Source organism: Crocodylus porosus, unplaced genomic scaffold, assembly GCF_001723895.1.
Source record: "Crocodylus porosus isolate Cpor-Errol unplaced genomic scaffold, CroPor_comp1, whole genome shotgun sequence".
NCBI lineage: Eukaryota > Metazoa > Chordata > Crocodylia > Crocodylidae > Crocodylus > Crocodylus porosus.
In genome coordinates this window covers 32,531,991-32,549,182 of record NW_017728909.1, presented here as the reverse complement: position 1 = coordinate 32,549,182, position 17,192 = coordinate 32,531,991, and the positions used below count along the sequence as shown (strand labels likewise).

The following is a 17,192-nucleotide window of genomic DNA, read 5'->3' as shown; positions in this document are numbered from 1 at the left end:
AAGGAGTTTTCATGGTAAAATGCTGTAACTTAATGCCCCTTTCTTTCCAGCATGCTAAAATAATTTCCTGTTGTGTTGTGCAGTAGTCTTCTTTGAGTATAGGTGTCTGGATGTTGTTCAAGACACGAACACAAATATAAGAAGACTGCATAGAAAGATCTTTTAAACTCAGCAACCTTTTATATTTAAATGAAAAATAGTAACTTTCCAAATACACAGTTTGTGTGTATTTGGAAAGTTACATGTGTACATGTTCTATTTGTTACATGTGTACATGTTCTATTTGTTGCAGGAATAGCATTTATAGTGCTATTTTTATTCATAACTGTATGCTCTGTTCAAAGCAAAGATCATCAGTGTTTGTATTTCAGTGACAATGTGAAGGATAGCTGTGGGAGTGAGTGAGGATTGGATATATATATCACATCAGTTTGGGTTACCTCCATGGAATCTGATGTAATCCCACTGAAAAAAAAAAGTCTTCCAAAATCTGCCCTTAATAACTCTTCATTTTCGGAGCAGTGAAAAGCACACTCAGAGAATTGGATGATGAAAGTGAAAATAGGGAAAGTGAACCAAATCTATTGCCCACAGAAGGTTCAAATATGTTTCCTTACAAGCAATACACATAAACTGGAATGTTTCAAATTGAAGAAGACAGGAGCTGCCAAAAAATTAGGGTGGGGACGTCAGCTTTCTAATGCTTATGATTTGTAAGTCAGCATGCCATGCATAGCATCTGAGTGTTCAGAGGATAATGAAGAGGAAACATATTGGAACAGTACTATTTCTTGCAGATGGAATATTGCAGAATGACATGTCAGCTAAGTGGTCACACATACAGAACAGCGTACTGCCAGCATCTATGGAATTACCATAACCAGTTTTTAAAGCCTTCCACACAATATGTAGCTGCACAAAAGACAGAAAACTAAGTCTTAGGCTATCAGAACAAGTAATGAAAGGAAAATGCCTTTGTTAGAGGTATGTTAGAAATACTCAAAACAAGATCCTTAACTAGTATATATTGCAATGAATGGCTCAAACAGAGCCACTGATTGAAGTCAAACAGAGCTATTATGATCTATAGTAGCTGATGATTTGCCCTCCTGTTATTTTCTTCTCCTTACAGATATTATTGAATTAATTTTGGTGGACAATCTGATTCAAAAAAAGGAAGGGGTCAAGAGAGGAGGATCATCAAAATGACTTATTCAACAGCTATAATGATAAAATATCCAAAAGAATAAGGCAGTGAAGTCTTCCTCTCCCATGACTTTCTACACAAATGTTTTCGTAATGTGAACCACTGAGAAAATATGTAAGACAAAAAGGCACGACATGCAATAATTTTATTTGTGAATTTAAAAAAAAAATCCGATTTTACTCTGTATATGTATTGGAAGGAAGACATTAATCTTCTTTATGTAGTTGCAAAAATATTGCCTGAATCAAAACTGAATTGCCTGAAGTGAGTTATCATTGTATAGTGATCCAGGGCAGCTGTTTTAATACAATTCACCACATTTTTATTCTCATTTCTCCAAAACAATGAAAAACTTTCACTTTAATAGTTACACATTGGAAGTGCTTTGCTGATGATAAGCCCTGGCTTTTGTTGGAACAGAGCTTAAGCCAGGAGTTCCTGTATGTTTTCCAGACATGATCTCTTGAGACTCCTGTTTCTCTTGCTTCTGCAGCAGTTACTATTCCTGCTGCTAGTGCTATTCCCATTGCTCCGCTTTTACAAAATGCCAATTTTCTCATGTGGGCTTGTATCCAATACACAATATGTTTGCTCTAGTGCACATACAGTCTTGCTACTAAAAGTGTTTTATACTGTGATTGTGGGGATTCAATTTTCTTTTGCTGAATCACAGTTCATGTCCTCTAACCGTAATGAAAATGTTTGCAATGTTTAAGATATGATAAGAAAATCAAATTTTCAAAGCTGTGTACTTGGGACCAGTACAAGTGAGGGCTGATTTAGAAATTCAGATGACTATTTCTTTGCACATGGAACTGCCTTTATTCCTATGGTTTGATGCAAGGCTTTTGTGAGCCTGAGTTCTAACACATTTTACCATTTTTCTGAGTCTATTTTTTCCAGTAAGAGTAGGAAGTGTAGTAAATACTCCCTTTGCCCACTTTCTATCTAGGCAATTATGCAGCATCCGTATCATGAGACTTAAGCATCAATACCTTCCCATAGCATCTGATGAAATGTGTTTCTGCTCACAAAAGCTTATGGGCTAAGTACAGACAGTCAAAAAGCCCAAGGCTGAACCAATTCAATCTTTGCAGGTTAGTTTAAACTGTGTAGATTGAACAGATAAGCAAGTAAACAGACATTCACTTTTGATTCTGGAAATGCAGCCACATTCCTGCAGTGGCTCAGGCCACAAGCCGGGGGGACCGGGGCATGCTAGAGCACGCTTCCTTGCTGAGCTGCAGCAGACAGTTTGGGCCAAGGCTAGCCCGCCCACTCTGCTGAGGTGGGGTTTGAGGGGGAGGTGCAAAGCATCCTGGGAGGCTGTAAGTTAACTTGAATCTGGAGGGGAGCTGGGACAGAAGTTCAATAAACTGATTTAAGTCAGTTATGTCTGAGGGTGCAGACAGAAGTGACAATTTTTGCTGGATCTGGCCACAGAAAGTGGTCTATAGCTGTGAACAAACACAAGTGCACAGTTGCAGACACTTCGCTTATTGCATGAGGGTTCAGATGAAGAAATTTCAAAACAATAGCATCTTCTGTAACTTGTGCCTGCCTGGCTGAGCCTCCAACCTGTTTTCAGGATGGGACGGGGAAAGGGAGTGGAGGGAGTTCAGTCTAGGGTTTATTTTGTCCCTGCTGGGGGTGGAGGTGGGGGGCGATGCACTCCAATTCACCCACCTCACCCTCCAAGGCTGGCTGGGGAACCCCTAGAATAAGCTCCTTTTGCTCCCTTTCCCCCCTCCCATTCTGAAAACAGTTCAGGCTGGCAGGGAGGAGGAGCCATTGCTAGGGGAAACCGGCTGCAGCCTTGCAGCTAGATTCCCCTCCCCCTGGAACCAACACTGAACTTCTGTTTGGCCTGGGGGGTTGTTTTAACTCAGAATGTTTCCTGTAAAGTGTTCTCAGTTACAGTGGGGAGCTGTACTTCTGTCTGAGCCCTAATACTATATCCATCCAGGTTTATCTTAAACCTGTTTTGGCCATTTTGAAAAAGGTTTATTTACATTGAACTTCTGTTGTGTTATGTATTCGAACTGATTTCTGATCACTTATACCAGTTTATGTGTAATTTCTGTGACTAGCCATGCGTTTCTGATTCATTTGGTCTGCAAAGTGCATCTCCACCTGCCTTCTTCAAACACTTATTTCCACTATTTCTACATCAAGGGTGCATTCCTGCTGGGGGCTGATTCCTCAGAACACTTAGATATCAAGATGTTAGGCACTTTAACAATATCATTGATAGATAAACACCTTAAGAGGCGTTGAGTACCTTTCCTTGCAGATTAGGCTCTAAATTGGCTCATTTGTATAAAAGAAATCTGCTGCAATTTGTATCACATAGTAAAAGTCAAGAAAAGAAAGCCAGTTAGGTGTAGAAATATATTTGAACAAACAAGACACTTCTTTTCTTCAAAGATGATCACCTTCCCTCTTCTGTTAAGAGGCAATATATGTATTTAAAGATGTTTCACCGTGGTTTAATACTTTTGTTTTTTTACTTTAATACTGTTGTCATTCAATGCCTAAATTAAATCTTTCCCCAAAATAAAACTGTTGAATATGCAAAAGTAGTAAGTAATAACCTTTAGTAATGGGAATCAACTTATTTACCACCTGAGGATTTCACAGTGGGAGACTGCTGTAAAAATCTTTGTGCACATTGACAGGCAGTGATATTCAGTGACTTTGGCACTGGAATTGGTAAAATCCTGGGTCTGTTTAAAGTCAATGGCAAACCTAATTGATTTCATGGGGTCAGGGACTCTGCTGTAACTGACATATTATTTAATTTTTGTAAGTCAGAGCCCTTCATACATCTATTTCACCCTCCTACTTTTATCTGCCCTGTCTATGAAGACTTTAAACTCCTACAATAGGGGCTGTCTCTGACAACATGTTTGCCCGCTGCAAAATAAGATCCAATTTCACCAGGGACTTCTAGATAGGACCATAATGCAAATAACTTAACTTTTTAACATAGTCTTGCCTGTGTAGAACATATACAGCTTCTGGAATTAAAATTACATATGGAATTAATTACATATGTAATTAAAAATAACTGCTATTTGCGTACTGTGTATCCCAAATCTGTAACAAGATTTAATAAAATACTACTTTAGTAAAACAGAATATGAACTGTTTAAAAGATCCAAGTTCATTCCAAACCCTGTAAGTCTAGAATAACTTCAGCTTTGTAGGTATTGAAAAAAAATAGTACATTAACAGAATTAATAACCATTCCCACAAATGTCTGTGTATTTTATGAGTTTCAGATGTGCATCTACACTTAAAAAATATCCCACATTGTATATGACATAGTTCCTATATACTTTCTTGGTGTGGTTAGGACAAAAACTCTTCCAGAAAATGCAGGGGTTTAGATCTTCAAAATACCATAAAATGCACTTTGTGAACATCTTATACATTAAACATAATACTTTACATTAAAAATATGCAAATTATCTCCTTGTATGCAATATATATATATTAACCACTAATATAATATAGCATAGATCACCATTTAGTTGTAGGTATTATTAAAAATTTTTTTACAGTTTATTTCTGGTATTTTTAAAAAAGGCTGCAGTGGAGAAATTTTCTTCCTCATCAATATAAAAAACATGGCCTAACTTTAGGTGTTGCTGAGAACATTAAAAATCCAGAAACAGCACTAGACTTCAATAAGTAGGAGAATGTTCAACCGATAATAAGAGTTCTCAAAATAGTGCCCAGATGCACAGTACTTGTTGAACAAATTCAGATTTATTGAAAGTAAACATTTACATTGGCTACAGTGTTATAACTGTTACAAAGCTGGATAAAAGAGGCTTAAATAGCAATAGAAAGCAAGTGCAGTAAAAAGTGAATAGAGAAAATATTTGGCCTTAGTGATCTTTTGGCAGTATTTACATTATGTACATATTGTTAAATATTTGTAATAACTCTAAGGCACCATAGGCTAAATAGCAGGCTGCAATACTATTTTGTGCACAAAATTCAAGAAATTTATTGGGGAAAATGCTGTATATTTAACAAGAAGAAATATAGGCATATTTTAATGTTTACATAAAGGAGTGGCTGCATTTTTTAAATTCAAAGGTACAGTAAGTGTTGGGTAAATTAAAAAAAATCCTTTTAGAACAGTAAATTAAGCTGAATGTGTATAAGGACTCTATTTTTTACTGACTTGCTGGTATATGTTTAATGTAATCTATTCTTCAACATTTTTCACACGCTAGATGTTTTGTCTAAAAACTACTTGACATTTTTTTTGTCCTACAAAAAACTTATACTTAATATATCATACTGTATACAAAATCCCAATGCAAAGTTTAACGGGTAGTAATATACACCAGTGCTGCCCACAGGCAGACTAAAATTTAGCAGGAACAAGGTGTCAAAAGATTTCTGTATTACCTTTGCCTCACTAAAACATTAGCTCTACACATTATATTGTTTGGTCTTCTCAGTGGCTGTTACTCCAGCTAATGAACATAAAGAACAGGTATCCAGCATAGGACAAAATGAGCCAATCATCTTCAAACCTAAAGTCTTCAAAGTCAAACTGCAAAATTCAACCAGTCAAACAAAACCTTCATATGTAAAACTCTACATTATTTTTATCATCACTATCTGAAGCACAAGTTTCCACTATGATCAATGACACTACAAAGGACAAAGTGAAGTCTAGTTATAGACATGGCAGACAAAACTGGAGATTTTCTTTAGTCCTACATGTTATATTTAACTGCTCTTGAAATAGGAGAGCTTCTTGTTTCGTTTAATCAACAGGTTTGCCTTTCATCTTGAGGTAGTGTTTGTAACAAAGAAATTCAGCAGGGCATCAAATCAACACCTCAATTCTGCAAATAAAGTGCCCGTAGGATTCTAAATGCCCAAAGAGACAACCTGAAACCTAGTTTGTTCCAGTCAGTGCTCCCGTCACTGATGTATGCCATACCCATAACTATGGTAGCTGATTGAAGCATATGTATTCTTCAGTCAGGAAAAGGCAGTTCTAATGGGTCAACACTTCAGGGCATGACAAAGTCTTAAATAACCCAGAAAGATGCCCAGGTATTTTGACAGTGATCTTGACTGTATACCCCACTCATTTATCTTCTTAACAACCAAAACTGCTGCTTGCTTCATTGTATCACTGAATAATAAAACAAAAATTCAGTCCTGCTAAAATCCACCCAAATATTCTGATTAAAATATACATAAAAGTCTACAATATGGTCTCACTTGCAATGGGCCTTTGCTTCAGAATCTCTTTTAAAACTTACCATGATAGCAAAGAATAAGTAGTACATAAAACAACACACATATTTTTTCAAGGGCCTACTCCTAAGAGGCGCTGAATGGGGTGTTCAGCACATCATAGGACTGGACCCAAAATCCACTTGTTTGAAAATGCTAAGATTATCAAAGAACTTTTACTTGTGTATATTTATTTTCTTGTCAAACCTGCATTACAAATGTTCTTTTCTGAACTGGAATTGCTTTTTTTAGAGTTAAGAAAACCTACATTCAAATGTCTATACTACTTGACTAATAACATATTTGTTGTTTTGAATAGAGAACCATATTTAAATATCTATCTTCCCTCCATTTTGTACTTAGTGATAACCCTGAAAACTAGCTAATTATTTCAGCAGCTAAAAAAGTTTGTTTTTACAAATATATTACATTTCATCCAAGCAGAAGACCTTCTTTAGGAAACTGCCACATCTTTGTAACAATTAAAGAAACCATAATCTTAGCATTGTTCATTGGATTCACTTTTAGTACCCACAGCTCTAACATTAAAATTATACAGCATCAGTAAACAGTTCTTTTTAAGAAAAAAAGTACAAATATAAAAATTCTGGCATTATTGACTATGTTCCCATAAAACATTCAGAAGCAGAGTATTATACAAACTGGCCAGTAGGGTAAGAGACGCTGAGCCAGAATCTTGTATGATGTAAAATAACATAGCTTTATTGAAGAAAGTGGAACTATATTAGTTTAAACTTGAAGGAATGGCTCACATTGCTTAATCTCTTGAAGGCTAAGTATCTGACTGAATTTACGAAGGTCTTCAAAAGAATCTTTTTTTCCTTTTTGAGTGTTAACACTTGATACCGACAACTGGAGCCATTTGTGGACAGATTATTATTGTTGTGCAACATGTTTCTTTTCTTTCCTTTGGTTTTTTTTTCATTGAATATGCTCATATTTTTGGGTTTCTAACCTGGGGATGCATCACAGAGAAGGTAGACAGCAGTTTCCTATCCCAATTCTGACTTCTCCATAGGACTGAGTTCTACCTAAGCATGGGTGCACTGGATGGGTAGGTCCATGTGGTGTGGCATCACCTGGTATTATGGAGATTTGCTAGGAAAGATGATAGAGTTTGGAGCTACATTCCCCTTCATGTGGAATTCAACCTATGCCAGGCATACTTCTTTAAGGGGAGTTCAAAGGGAGAGGTGTGACCAATAAGTGTGCTAGCAGCAGAGCTGTGATGCCATGTAGCAAGGAGTATTGGAAATCCAGGGACAACATAGGAGATTTTCATACAAAGCCTTTTTTTTTTTTAGTGACCACAGGGATCTGCAGGGTTTGAGGTTGGGAAACCTCTTCCCTCTAAATAAAACAATCAGGGAGAAATCTCACAGAAGGACTCCCAGAGACGTGGTCTTTCTACTGGCTTCTCTCCCTCAGGCATTACCCTGGTAAGAGACATTCTGCTCTATGCCATCTCTGTGCCAGTCTGCTTTACAAAAGCTCAGCTATTTACTTCTGGTACATGGCCTCCAGAAGAAATCTCCTTGCCATTTTAAAACTAAAAGCACCAGCGTTCTCTTTACAGGAAGTAACAACAGCTTCTTGTTCATGTGTAGATACTGTAACACCTAAAAATATTTTCCTGGCAGTAATTTGGTGGAGAAAAATAAATGCATTGTATTTCAAAATGAGCTGCAGTGTAATTCTCCCACTGTTAATAACACAGAGTTTTCCCGTCATGGTGCCTGCCCGGGGCCTGATCCTGTAAGATTTTGAATGCCCTCAACTCCCACTAATTTCAGGGGGAATTCAGCTGAGCTCTTTGCAGGCTTTGGTCATATGACCTTCAGAAGTCACTGGCTTTCCCAGAGGTAATTAACTACATTTTCTTCAGAAATCGGTGTATTGAAGAGAGAAGGGAAGGAAGGAAGAGAAATAGCGTGCTGCCAGGGCTTGATTCTGAGGTGTGCTCACAGCACTCAACCTCATTCACAACTTCGCCGGATCAGGCCCTCTGGTTTTTCCCAGTTTGTTTGGATGCCCAAGTGGCTTTTAAAACCCTAAGACTGGTATAAACAAGTTCAACCCCAGCAAACTACTTCACGTTGAAGTAATTTTGAAAAAGAGAACATTAAAAGGAAAAACCCACGGGGTTAGGACTGATAATCCATGACCACACACTGTCTGTGAGGCTTTTATACTTCCTTGCTGAGGAACAGCACAGAAGTGGGAAAAAAGAAACAGAAAAGCTCCGTGGTTCCTTTAGACCGGCTGCAGCTGGGGAAAAGAAGGAAGAATGCCACCATCCTGTATTTGGTCCGTTATTCCACTTAGCCACTGAAGCCACTCAGTTCCCCTCAGGATTTAAGTATTTCATTACATGTACTATGATAACATCACACAATTGCTCTTTAGCCAAAGATACATATGTAAACATATAAACCATTTTGTGTGTATGTATACACATGGGCAAACTAAGTAGGGATGGTCAGGCAAGATTTCCAGCTCTCAGTTCTAAGTTTGCTTGATTTTATTTAGTCACACAACCCACACTACCTAACTGCTGCATGTAGATTAATTGCAGAAATCATCTTTGATGCAAGAGGTGGAACCACACTGCAATTCTACAGCATCACCACAGATGGCCCTATGCCACAGAGGCCACCTTTATTCTAGAGAACTTCAACTTTATTCTGGGTAAGGTTTCTTTTGTGTTAAACGAAACAGGACTAGGCTTAGCTTGGAATACAGAAAGTGTCAATGTTCTTCAAGAAGGAATTTCCCAATCCTAAAATCTCTGCACAGTATTATGCAAAGCTTAGGCCTCTTTAAAGAAATACAAAACCAAACACAAACAAAACACTATGTTGTTGTTATTAGGGTCTTTCAGATCATGATCATACCAGTGGCAATAATGGCCACTGTTGGAGGTCTCAGTTTTTGTTTCTATAACTTTCCCTTTCTGATTTTGGCCAAAAGTGGAGGTGTACAGTCAGAAAATGCTGGTAACAAGTAAGGGCATTATTCTGAGAGATGACTTCGGTAAGAACTGAGGGCAATGAGCACCTCCCAATAAATACTTGGCACCTTGCAGGATTGGTCCCTAGGCTTGCTACCATCATGCTCACAATATGGTAGCCATGTTATTTTAAATAGCTATAATATCTCATTTTAAACAACAGTGATTTGTTTATTTGATGAATTAACAATACTTCCATCAAAAAACTCATCAGTAATTCTGACAGTTTGTAATATTTGTTATTTCTTACTAATCTGGCAAACATATAACCCCCTTCAGCAAGGGACTTTAGAGTCGCTCACTTTAACCACAAGTGCAGTCCAGTTAAAATCAAGAATAAAACACAAGTGCATTGCTGAACAGGGCTCATAGGCAACTGTAAAATCTGGGATGCCAACATCCTAACAACAAATTATCAGCCCCTGAAATTCTGTTCAGTTTGCTTGGCTTGTATCTTTTTTTTTAAAAAAATGTAACCCAACTGTTTACTGGATGGTATAGTTTGTAGTGAGAGAATAAAGTCAACAAGTTATATGCCATCAAATAATTATTTTTCTCTTGGTAATAACTTGAATACAGCATACATTTTTTCTTCTTTTAACTTTTTTACTCTAAATCCTAGCTACATTTGTATACAGTAAAATGAATCAATGATATTTTAGGTAATCACCTTCCTTGACATGTTCCAGACAACCATTTTTATTGTGTGTTAAAATATGTGAATATTTTACTTATTGCAAAGTATCCTGTATAATGCAGCTATAAAATCTTCTTCCTTTAATTCAGTCATTTTAAATGTAAATTACCAGTATACAGTACTAAAATGGTCCAATTCAAGAGTTTAATATAAAAATATCAGCACAAAACTCCTTTTTAAATTCTGTTTATTGTGAGCAACCCAAATGTCTGTTTAATTGCTATTAGTTGTAGTATATTAATAGACTTTGTACCCCTACAGTTGCTAACTTGTACCATTTTAGGTATTTCAATGAGATAAGAAATACTAAGTAAGAAAACAGTAAGTATTCAAAGGGTTAATTTGTTTAGAATATGAATAATAAATTAGTTTTCATGTCTTCTTCTTCAGTTCAAAATCCAGCTTTGAGACTGAGGAAGGCTTCCAAATCACATCAATTAAATAAAAGTGATCCTTTCAACCAGTCGCAGTTTGATTACCAATGACTCGAAGGATCTCTTTATGAATGCTTGGCTCTTGCGTATTTATACTTGTATCACCCACTTGACCATCTTCATAACTAAAAAAGCACAGAAACAAAATGAGCATTTACTAATCCACCTGAAAGTGCTCATAGTTTTATTTAATGAAAGATAATAATGATTATATGATTTTATAACACTCCTCTTACTGAAACACTCAGCAATAAAGGTTATGTGGACAGTGAGAACTTTGGAGTGTGGATTTTGCTTGGTGACAGGATTTGCCCTGTATAGAAAAGCCCTGTAGTTCCCATCAATACTACAGTACACAAAGACGTGACAGGGGCTCTGATACTACTGCTTGTCCCCTGGGCTCTGTGTAGCCTGTTGGCAGCTCATCCCCACAGTAAGAGGACAGTATTCTTTGGTACTGTCAGCTGTACCTGAAATCCCTCTGGAATGCAGTGTTATCAAAACATACACAAGCTCCTGGAGTTTTCATCTTCACTAACTGAGCACTATCTAAAGTGAAGATTTGCCCCCTTCCAGACATCGGTAGTCAGCCATTTAATGCAGTTGTACTTGTGCAAAACCTTCTGTGTTGACCAGATAAACTGGTGCAGCTTTCTCCTGCTTAGAATCAGAGTGAAAGATCCTGGTTCAAAATATGATTGACCTTGTCTGCTCTAGTAGCTAACACTGGTGAAGTTGGCTGAGTTTAAAAGCCTGAATGTTCTATGCAGAGAACGGCAAGAGACAGGCAGCTCCAAAAGCTGATTCAGAAACTGTGGCATCACCTACATGAAAACACAAGGGTGTGTCTGAATTCCTGCCCACTTTCCAGAGCATATGTTGAACTCTGCACTTTTGTTCAGTCCACTTGATGTCTGACTCTTTTTTCCAACTGTCTAGTGGATAGGGTATTTGCTAAAAAATGGGAAGCCTCAGCTTTAGGTCCTCCTTACCCTGATGGAAATGAACTCATGTCTTTCATTTCCCGGGAGCGTGTGCTAATTATTAGGTTTTTGGCTGGACTGGGTGGAAAGAGTTCTGGATCCCAGTCCTTGCCATTAGTGACTGGATTGCAATTTGTTTTAGACAGCTGATCTAGCAGGCTGTGTTTTTCTGAGGAATCATGCACCTTCCCAAGACCAAACTGGATTGCAAAGGGGTTTCATGTGGCCTAGAAAACAAAAAAAAGTGCCTGGGGATCACTAAGATCTAAACTGTAAGCACTGTGTAAGGCAGGTGTTTAGGATGATTTCTGATTAGTGGGACCAGGTCAAAGTGGATTGCTTTTCCTGCCTTTGGTTCTTAAAATCCATTTAGGTTTCTAGAGTCCCATTCAGCCTCCTCGAAGATCAAACTGGACTGTACTTTATGTCAATATAGAGTGTACTGTTATAGAATCAAAAATGATAAAGGGAAACATCTGTGTGATAGAATGGATTTGTTTTTCTTGAAAACTTTTACTTCTCTTGGCTTTTCTAGAATATGTTCTGGTAGCACTGCATTTTCATTTTTCTAAGTTATCAGTATAGGCCTATAATAGTGTGACCTATTGCTATGGAGTGGGAACAGTGAAGAGCTCTTCATTCACTGTATTTTTTGTAACAAATGGTTAATAATTTAGCATACACACACAAGCAAATCTTTTAAAGGTAGTCAGGAGAACACTTGCAAAAATTCTAGTCAACATACAAGCAGAAGTTTAAAGCTAAGGAGACACTTTATACTTACACAAAGAAAAACCTTGTACACACATGATCAGTATTGGGAACTACCCATATCTCCCCATGTTTGTGCAGATCAGGTGAGGTTATCACTGTAAGGAGAAAATTTGTGGAGTGAAGAAAATATGCATAGGAACTAGCACTAAATATATTTGCTTATTGTTGACATATTTTGAATAGCATTGTGGGAATGTCCAGTTTTTCACTACATATCTGCTTCATGGTGTAGAAACTGATTAGTTAGCTTATCATAGGATTATTTCAATTTTCTGTATTGCCAGCAAAATACAACTATTTTTATTTTAGATCCGACATAATTTTTTTAATATTATTTTTCAGTTTATCCAATGAACCTAAAAATCAATTATTTGTACAGCTCAAATTCATCATGAGTATTTATTTGCCTTCCAAAAACATGTATTTTGTGAGGTATTTCATAAGGACTAAATATTTTTAAAAATACAGTAAGTATACAGATCAGGCAAACAGAGTGGGTTTTAACTCATGAAGAGAACAAACAGGAGCTAGTGGGTACTGTTCACTAGGGCTGTTTGAAGCTTCAGTCCCTGGTTTGATTCGGCAGAGATTCGGCCCGACTCAGTGGCCAAATCTCCAAATCCAAATTGAATCACGGGACCATTTATTGGGTCCCTAATCTCTCCAAATTGAATTGGAACCCTCCAAATCAATTTGGAGAGATTTGGAAAGATTCAGAGATTGGCACAGCTTTAAATGTTTTTTCTACATACTTCTAAGTACCAGGTGGCTGGTGAATGCTGTGATGCTGGGGCAGGTCCCCAGTGCACCTGGCAGCAGACTGGGAAGTGGCCCAGAAGCACTTCTAGTCCACTTCTGGGTCCACTGGGGAGCATGCTGGGGGGCCCCCTGGGACCCCCTGGCTTGGCAACTGGTGCCTCCTGGGTCTGGGGGGGTACCTGGGGTCCCCCCACGGCCGATCACTGGGCAGTACTTCCAGCTACTTCTGGGTTTGCCACCAAGAAACATAGAGGTCCGCCCCCCCCCGCACTCCTGTGGGACACTCCATCTGCCCCAGCATTGCAGCATTCACTAGCCACATTGGTACCTCGAGGTATGTAGAAAAAACATCTGAAGCTGTGTCTATGTCTGAATCACTGGGTCTCCAAATCAGCATCGAATCCTCAGATTTGGATTCGGCTGAATTGTATCAGGGACAGCGATCCAAATCAATTAATCGAAATACTGTCCCTGATTCGGGCTGAATCCAAATCCGAATCAAATACGGCCCACTTCACACACCCCTACTATTTACCAGAAAAAGTGTTTATTTGTCTGAGTAGTGAGAGGTAGGTTGGGAATTCAAACTAGATAGTTCTCTGTTCTGATTGTTTGATGTTTAATGCTTTTTCACAGATTTCTAGACTGCCTCTGTGGTAAAGGAAAGCACCCTACCAAGACAGCTAATTTGTTAGAAATTAGGAGACTGAGCGGAGGATAACCAATCATTGTGTCCACAGCACCGGCTCTGGGAACCAATATTTTTGGGCGAATGGTCAGTGGAATGCACTGAGACTTAAAGGCTAGAAATTAAGTAGGTATTTGCATGCCTGATAACATACTTTTATAAAAAAAACACTTCAATTTAAGCTTGTATTAACTTGCATTTTAACTAGTTCAGATAGATACAGTGTCCAGAAAAAAAATGTATTTGAAAAGATTTTCACCTTACCTTCACATAAGGCTATGCATTTTAAGTTACGGCTTTGCAAAAATTGAGATTGCTGTCCTTTCTTCTGTGACTGAGATGTAAAAACATTTAAAAAATCAGTAAGAGCAGTTAGGCAAAACTAACAAATGCAACAAAAAGCAATGTTCCCTTCAATAGTTCATTCAGTCACTGACAAAATGGTCACAGTCTCGCTAAAAACATTTATTTTAGGAACTTAAAATGTTAAGTAGTGATTTAAACATCTTGTCCAATGAGAATGGTTCCAATTCATTACTAATTGAAGGACTGCATAGTGTTTTTAGGAGAATCACCTTATTACCAATAAAAAGACTAATAAATAGAGTAAAATGGACAAATGTTCCACTGCTCAAATTCCTAACGTATGGAGTTTTCACCTGTGGCTGACAGACAAATACAGGGGCACAGGTTCTATTATTTAATTCATGGGCTTTAAGAGTATCTGAGCCTTCTGTATAACTGCTCTCCTCAAGTGGTATGGGTTGGGATAGATTTTTTTGCTACCATACAGCAGTAGGATACAGGATATAGTACAAAAGTACTGTAGCATGTGAGTTGGTGCACACCTGCTACTGCTGCTTTACTGCCCATCTCATTCTCTCTGCTTGTGACAGAATACAGAGGAAGATTTGTAACCTACAGGGGATACAAAATCCTTTTGAATCAGCTGCACAAAGTAGTGTGGAAAGGCTCTGTACGCATTTGCATATGGGCAGCTATAGAATTTCCTCCTATAGATTTTATTATCTCTCAATCCAGTGTAGCTGTATAATTACTTGAAATGATCTTGCCTTTGATTTAGCAAGTTTACTGGCTGAATATTTAGAAACTATTTAACATAAAGAAAATCAGTGATGGAATACAATAGATATCAACTCATTTTACAGCATCATCCATTCTAAAGCCCTGATGGCCATTAGTTTAGTAAGGAGTTCAGAGGTTTGGTAGAGGTGATGTTAAATTTAACAGACAATCTTCCTTTCTTTCCCATTTTCATTCCACATAGTTCTGTCTGGAATGCACTGGCACAGAGTGTAATCAGTAAAAGTTGTCCCTGAAAGCAGTTGAGTTATATTTGATTGTAACAGTATCCCTAGTACTACTGATATAGAAGAGGACTATGGGCTTCCAAAAAGGAATATTAATTCCTTCACAGATGTTGAGCTCTTGATCATAATACCGTATGTCTTCAAGATATATGATATGCTACTGTACCTGTGATGCATTACTGCCTTTACTGCTTGAAGCAGGTTCATCCTTAGCTGAGACTTTCTGCTGCTTCTTGTTCATCCCTAAAGACATCAAAATTACTTCAGATACAATGGGGTGTGTAAAGCTTCACCAGCGTACATTATATATGGAGAGTGGAAATAGGTTTTGGTGTGGAATACTTGTCTGCCTATACACTTGTCTGCCTATACACACGCTCCAGTTAGAATGTGTCAGAGCAGACTCAATTAATAGAGTCTGCTCCACGTTCTAATTAGAATACTCCAGCATGGCCTCACCATCATGTGTATAAGTCCCCACACACTTTAAAATTGCTGTGAGGGTGCTTAATCTAAACCTCATCGAATGAGGTTTGGATAAAATGTCCTGTGGCCATTTTTAAGCACGTAGGGCTTTTTACTACATGTGACCGTGAGGCATTTTAATTAGAGCGGCTCTTTGGGAACTGCTCTAATTAAAATGCTCCACCCCTCACCCCTAACCACATGTATAGGTAGCCTGTGTTACTTCCCTCACTACTAGACTGATTTAGTCCAAAGAGCCATGCATTTATACACTCCCTCCTCCCCCCGCCCTTGAGAATAGCCAATGAAGCAGGTCCCAAATCAGTTAAGTGTGAGATTTAGTGCCACAGAATTCAGTTTAAGAGCATGATAAACAGGGGTGGACTTTAGCAGTGCTTCAGGTTAATTGTTCTCAGGCTACTTGTGGTTTAAAGCCCTACATAGTATGAGTAAAACAATTAGAACTTGACTTGAGATTTTAATTGAACCCTTCATCTTTAATATTTTACTAAGTTGTATTTGTTGTTTTGCATGCTGTTTTATAATAATATAATAAGTAATAAATAGGCTTGTGTCTTTCTTTTATTTTTTTATTCCTATTTAAAGGTTTTCTTTTTCAATTAGTTATTTTTATGTGTGAGATAATATCTTAGAGAAGAATCTGTCAGCCAATATAACAAGGCATATTTTAAAGCCCTTGGTTGTATCTTGCATCTCAGACCTTCCTTACACTGCTCCTTTCAGCTGACACACTCTACTTCTGCTGCACATCAGTGCCTATATAAACCCATAGTCTTTGTTTTAAAATATATATGAGATTTGCAAACAGAGTTGCAATTTGTTGGAGGTTTGACTCTCCAGTCTAATGAGTGTTTGAGGCTCTAGCCCTAGTCTCACAGAAGTACTGGTATACGTAGCATTAGAAAGCAAGTGGGAAGATAAGTCTGTGTCATAAAGAGCTTACATTATTAATTGATGCATGTAACACCAGAACCACATGCCAAGACCCTCGAAGAGGAGAAAATGAGGAGGGAAAGTAGAGAGACAGTACAAGAAAAAAGGGGATAGGGCACTATAGACCCAAGAGAACAGATCATGTAGTTACTGATGTCCATTTTCCTTCCTAGTTATATACAGAAATATATATAATCAGCTATTATTTATGCTTGCTCTTATTTTCTTGAAGAGCCTGCCCCATGGCCCAAATGAAGTCAACTTAAAGATTCCCACAGATTTATACTGGGATCTAGGCCAAACTGGAATGAAATCAAGAGCAGCTATTATAGGTGTACTACTAATAGATAAGAAATAGAAAGAAGTGAGTTTGGAGGAGCTCTGAAATACAAATGAACTGTTTGATGTATAAGCATGAAAAAAGAAATACAGACATGCGAAGACCTGCCCTGTTTTCTCATTAAAAAACATTCTTTAGTTTTGAATAGAGGTGCATTAATACATCTTCATTAACGATGTGGACATTGGAGTCAGGAGTGGACTGGCCAAGTTCGCCGATGACACCAAACTTTGGGGCAAAGCATCCACGCCAGAA

General features: G+C 37.8%; 1 protein-coding gene across 1 annotated transcript in view; it reads right to left on the bottom strand.

Annotated features, from left to right (window-relative positions):
- Positions 1-4,962: 4,962 nt before the first annotated feature.
- PARP8 (poly(ADP-ribose) polymerase family member 8) overlaps positions 4,963-17,192 on the bottom strand; it is a 203,211-nt gene continuing 190,981 nt past the window's right edge. Inside the window, exons 23-26 of the mRNA XM_019532038.1 lie at positions 15,345-15,421; positions 14,112-14,181; positions 12,411-12,495; positions 4,963-10,768 (exon numbers count right to left, since the gene is read on the bottom strand). Of these exons, the coding sequence (XP_019387583.1) occupies positions 10,666-10,768; positions 12,411-12,495; positions 14,112-14,181; positions 15,345-15,421 (335 nt within the window). The 3' untranslated portion in view covers positions 4,963-10,665. The remainder of the gene's footprint in view (positions 10,769-12,410; positions 12,496-14,111; positions 14,182-15,344; positions 15,422-17,192) is intronic.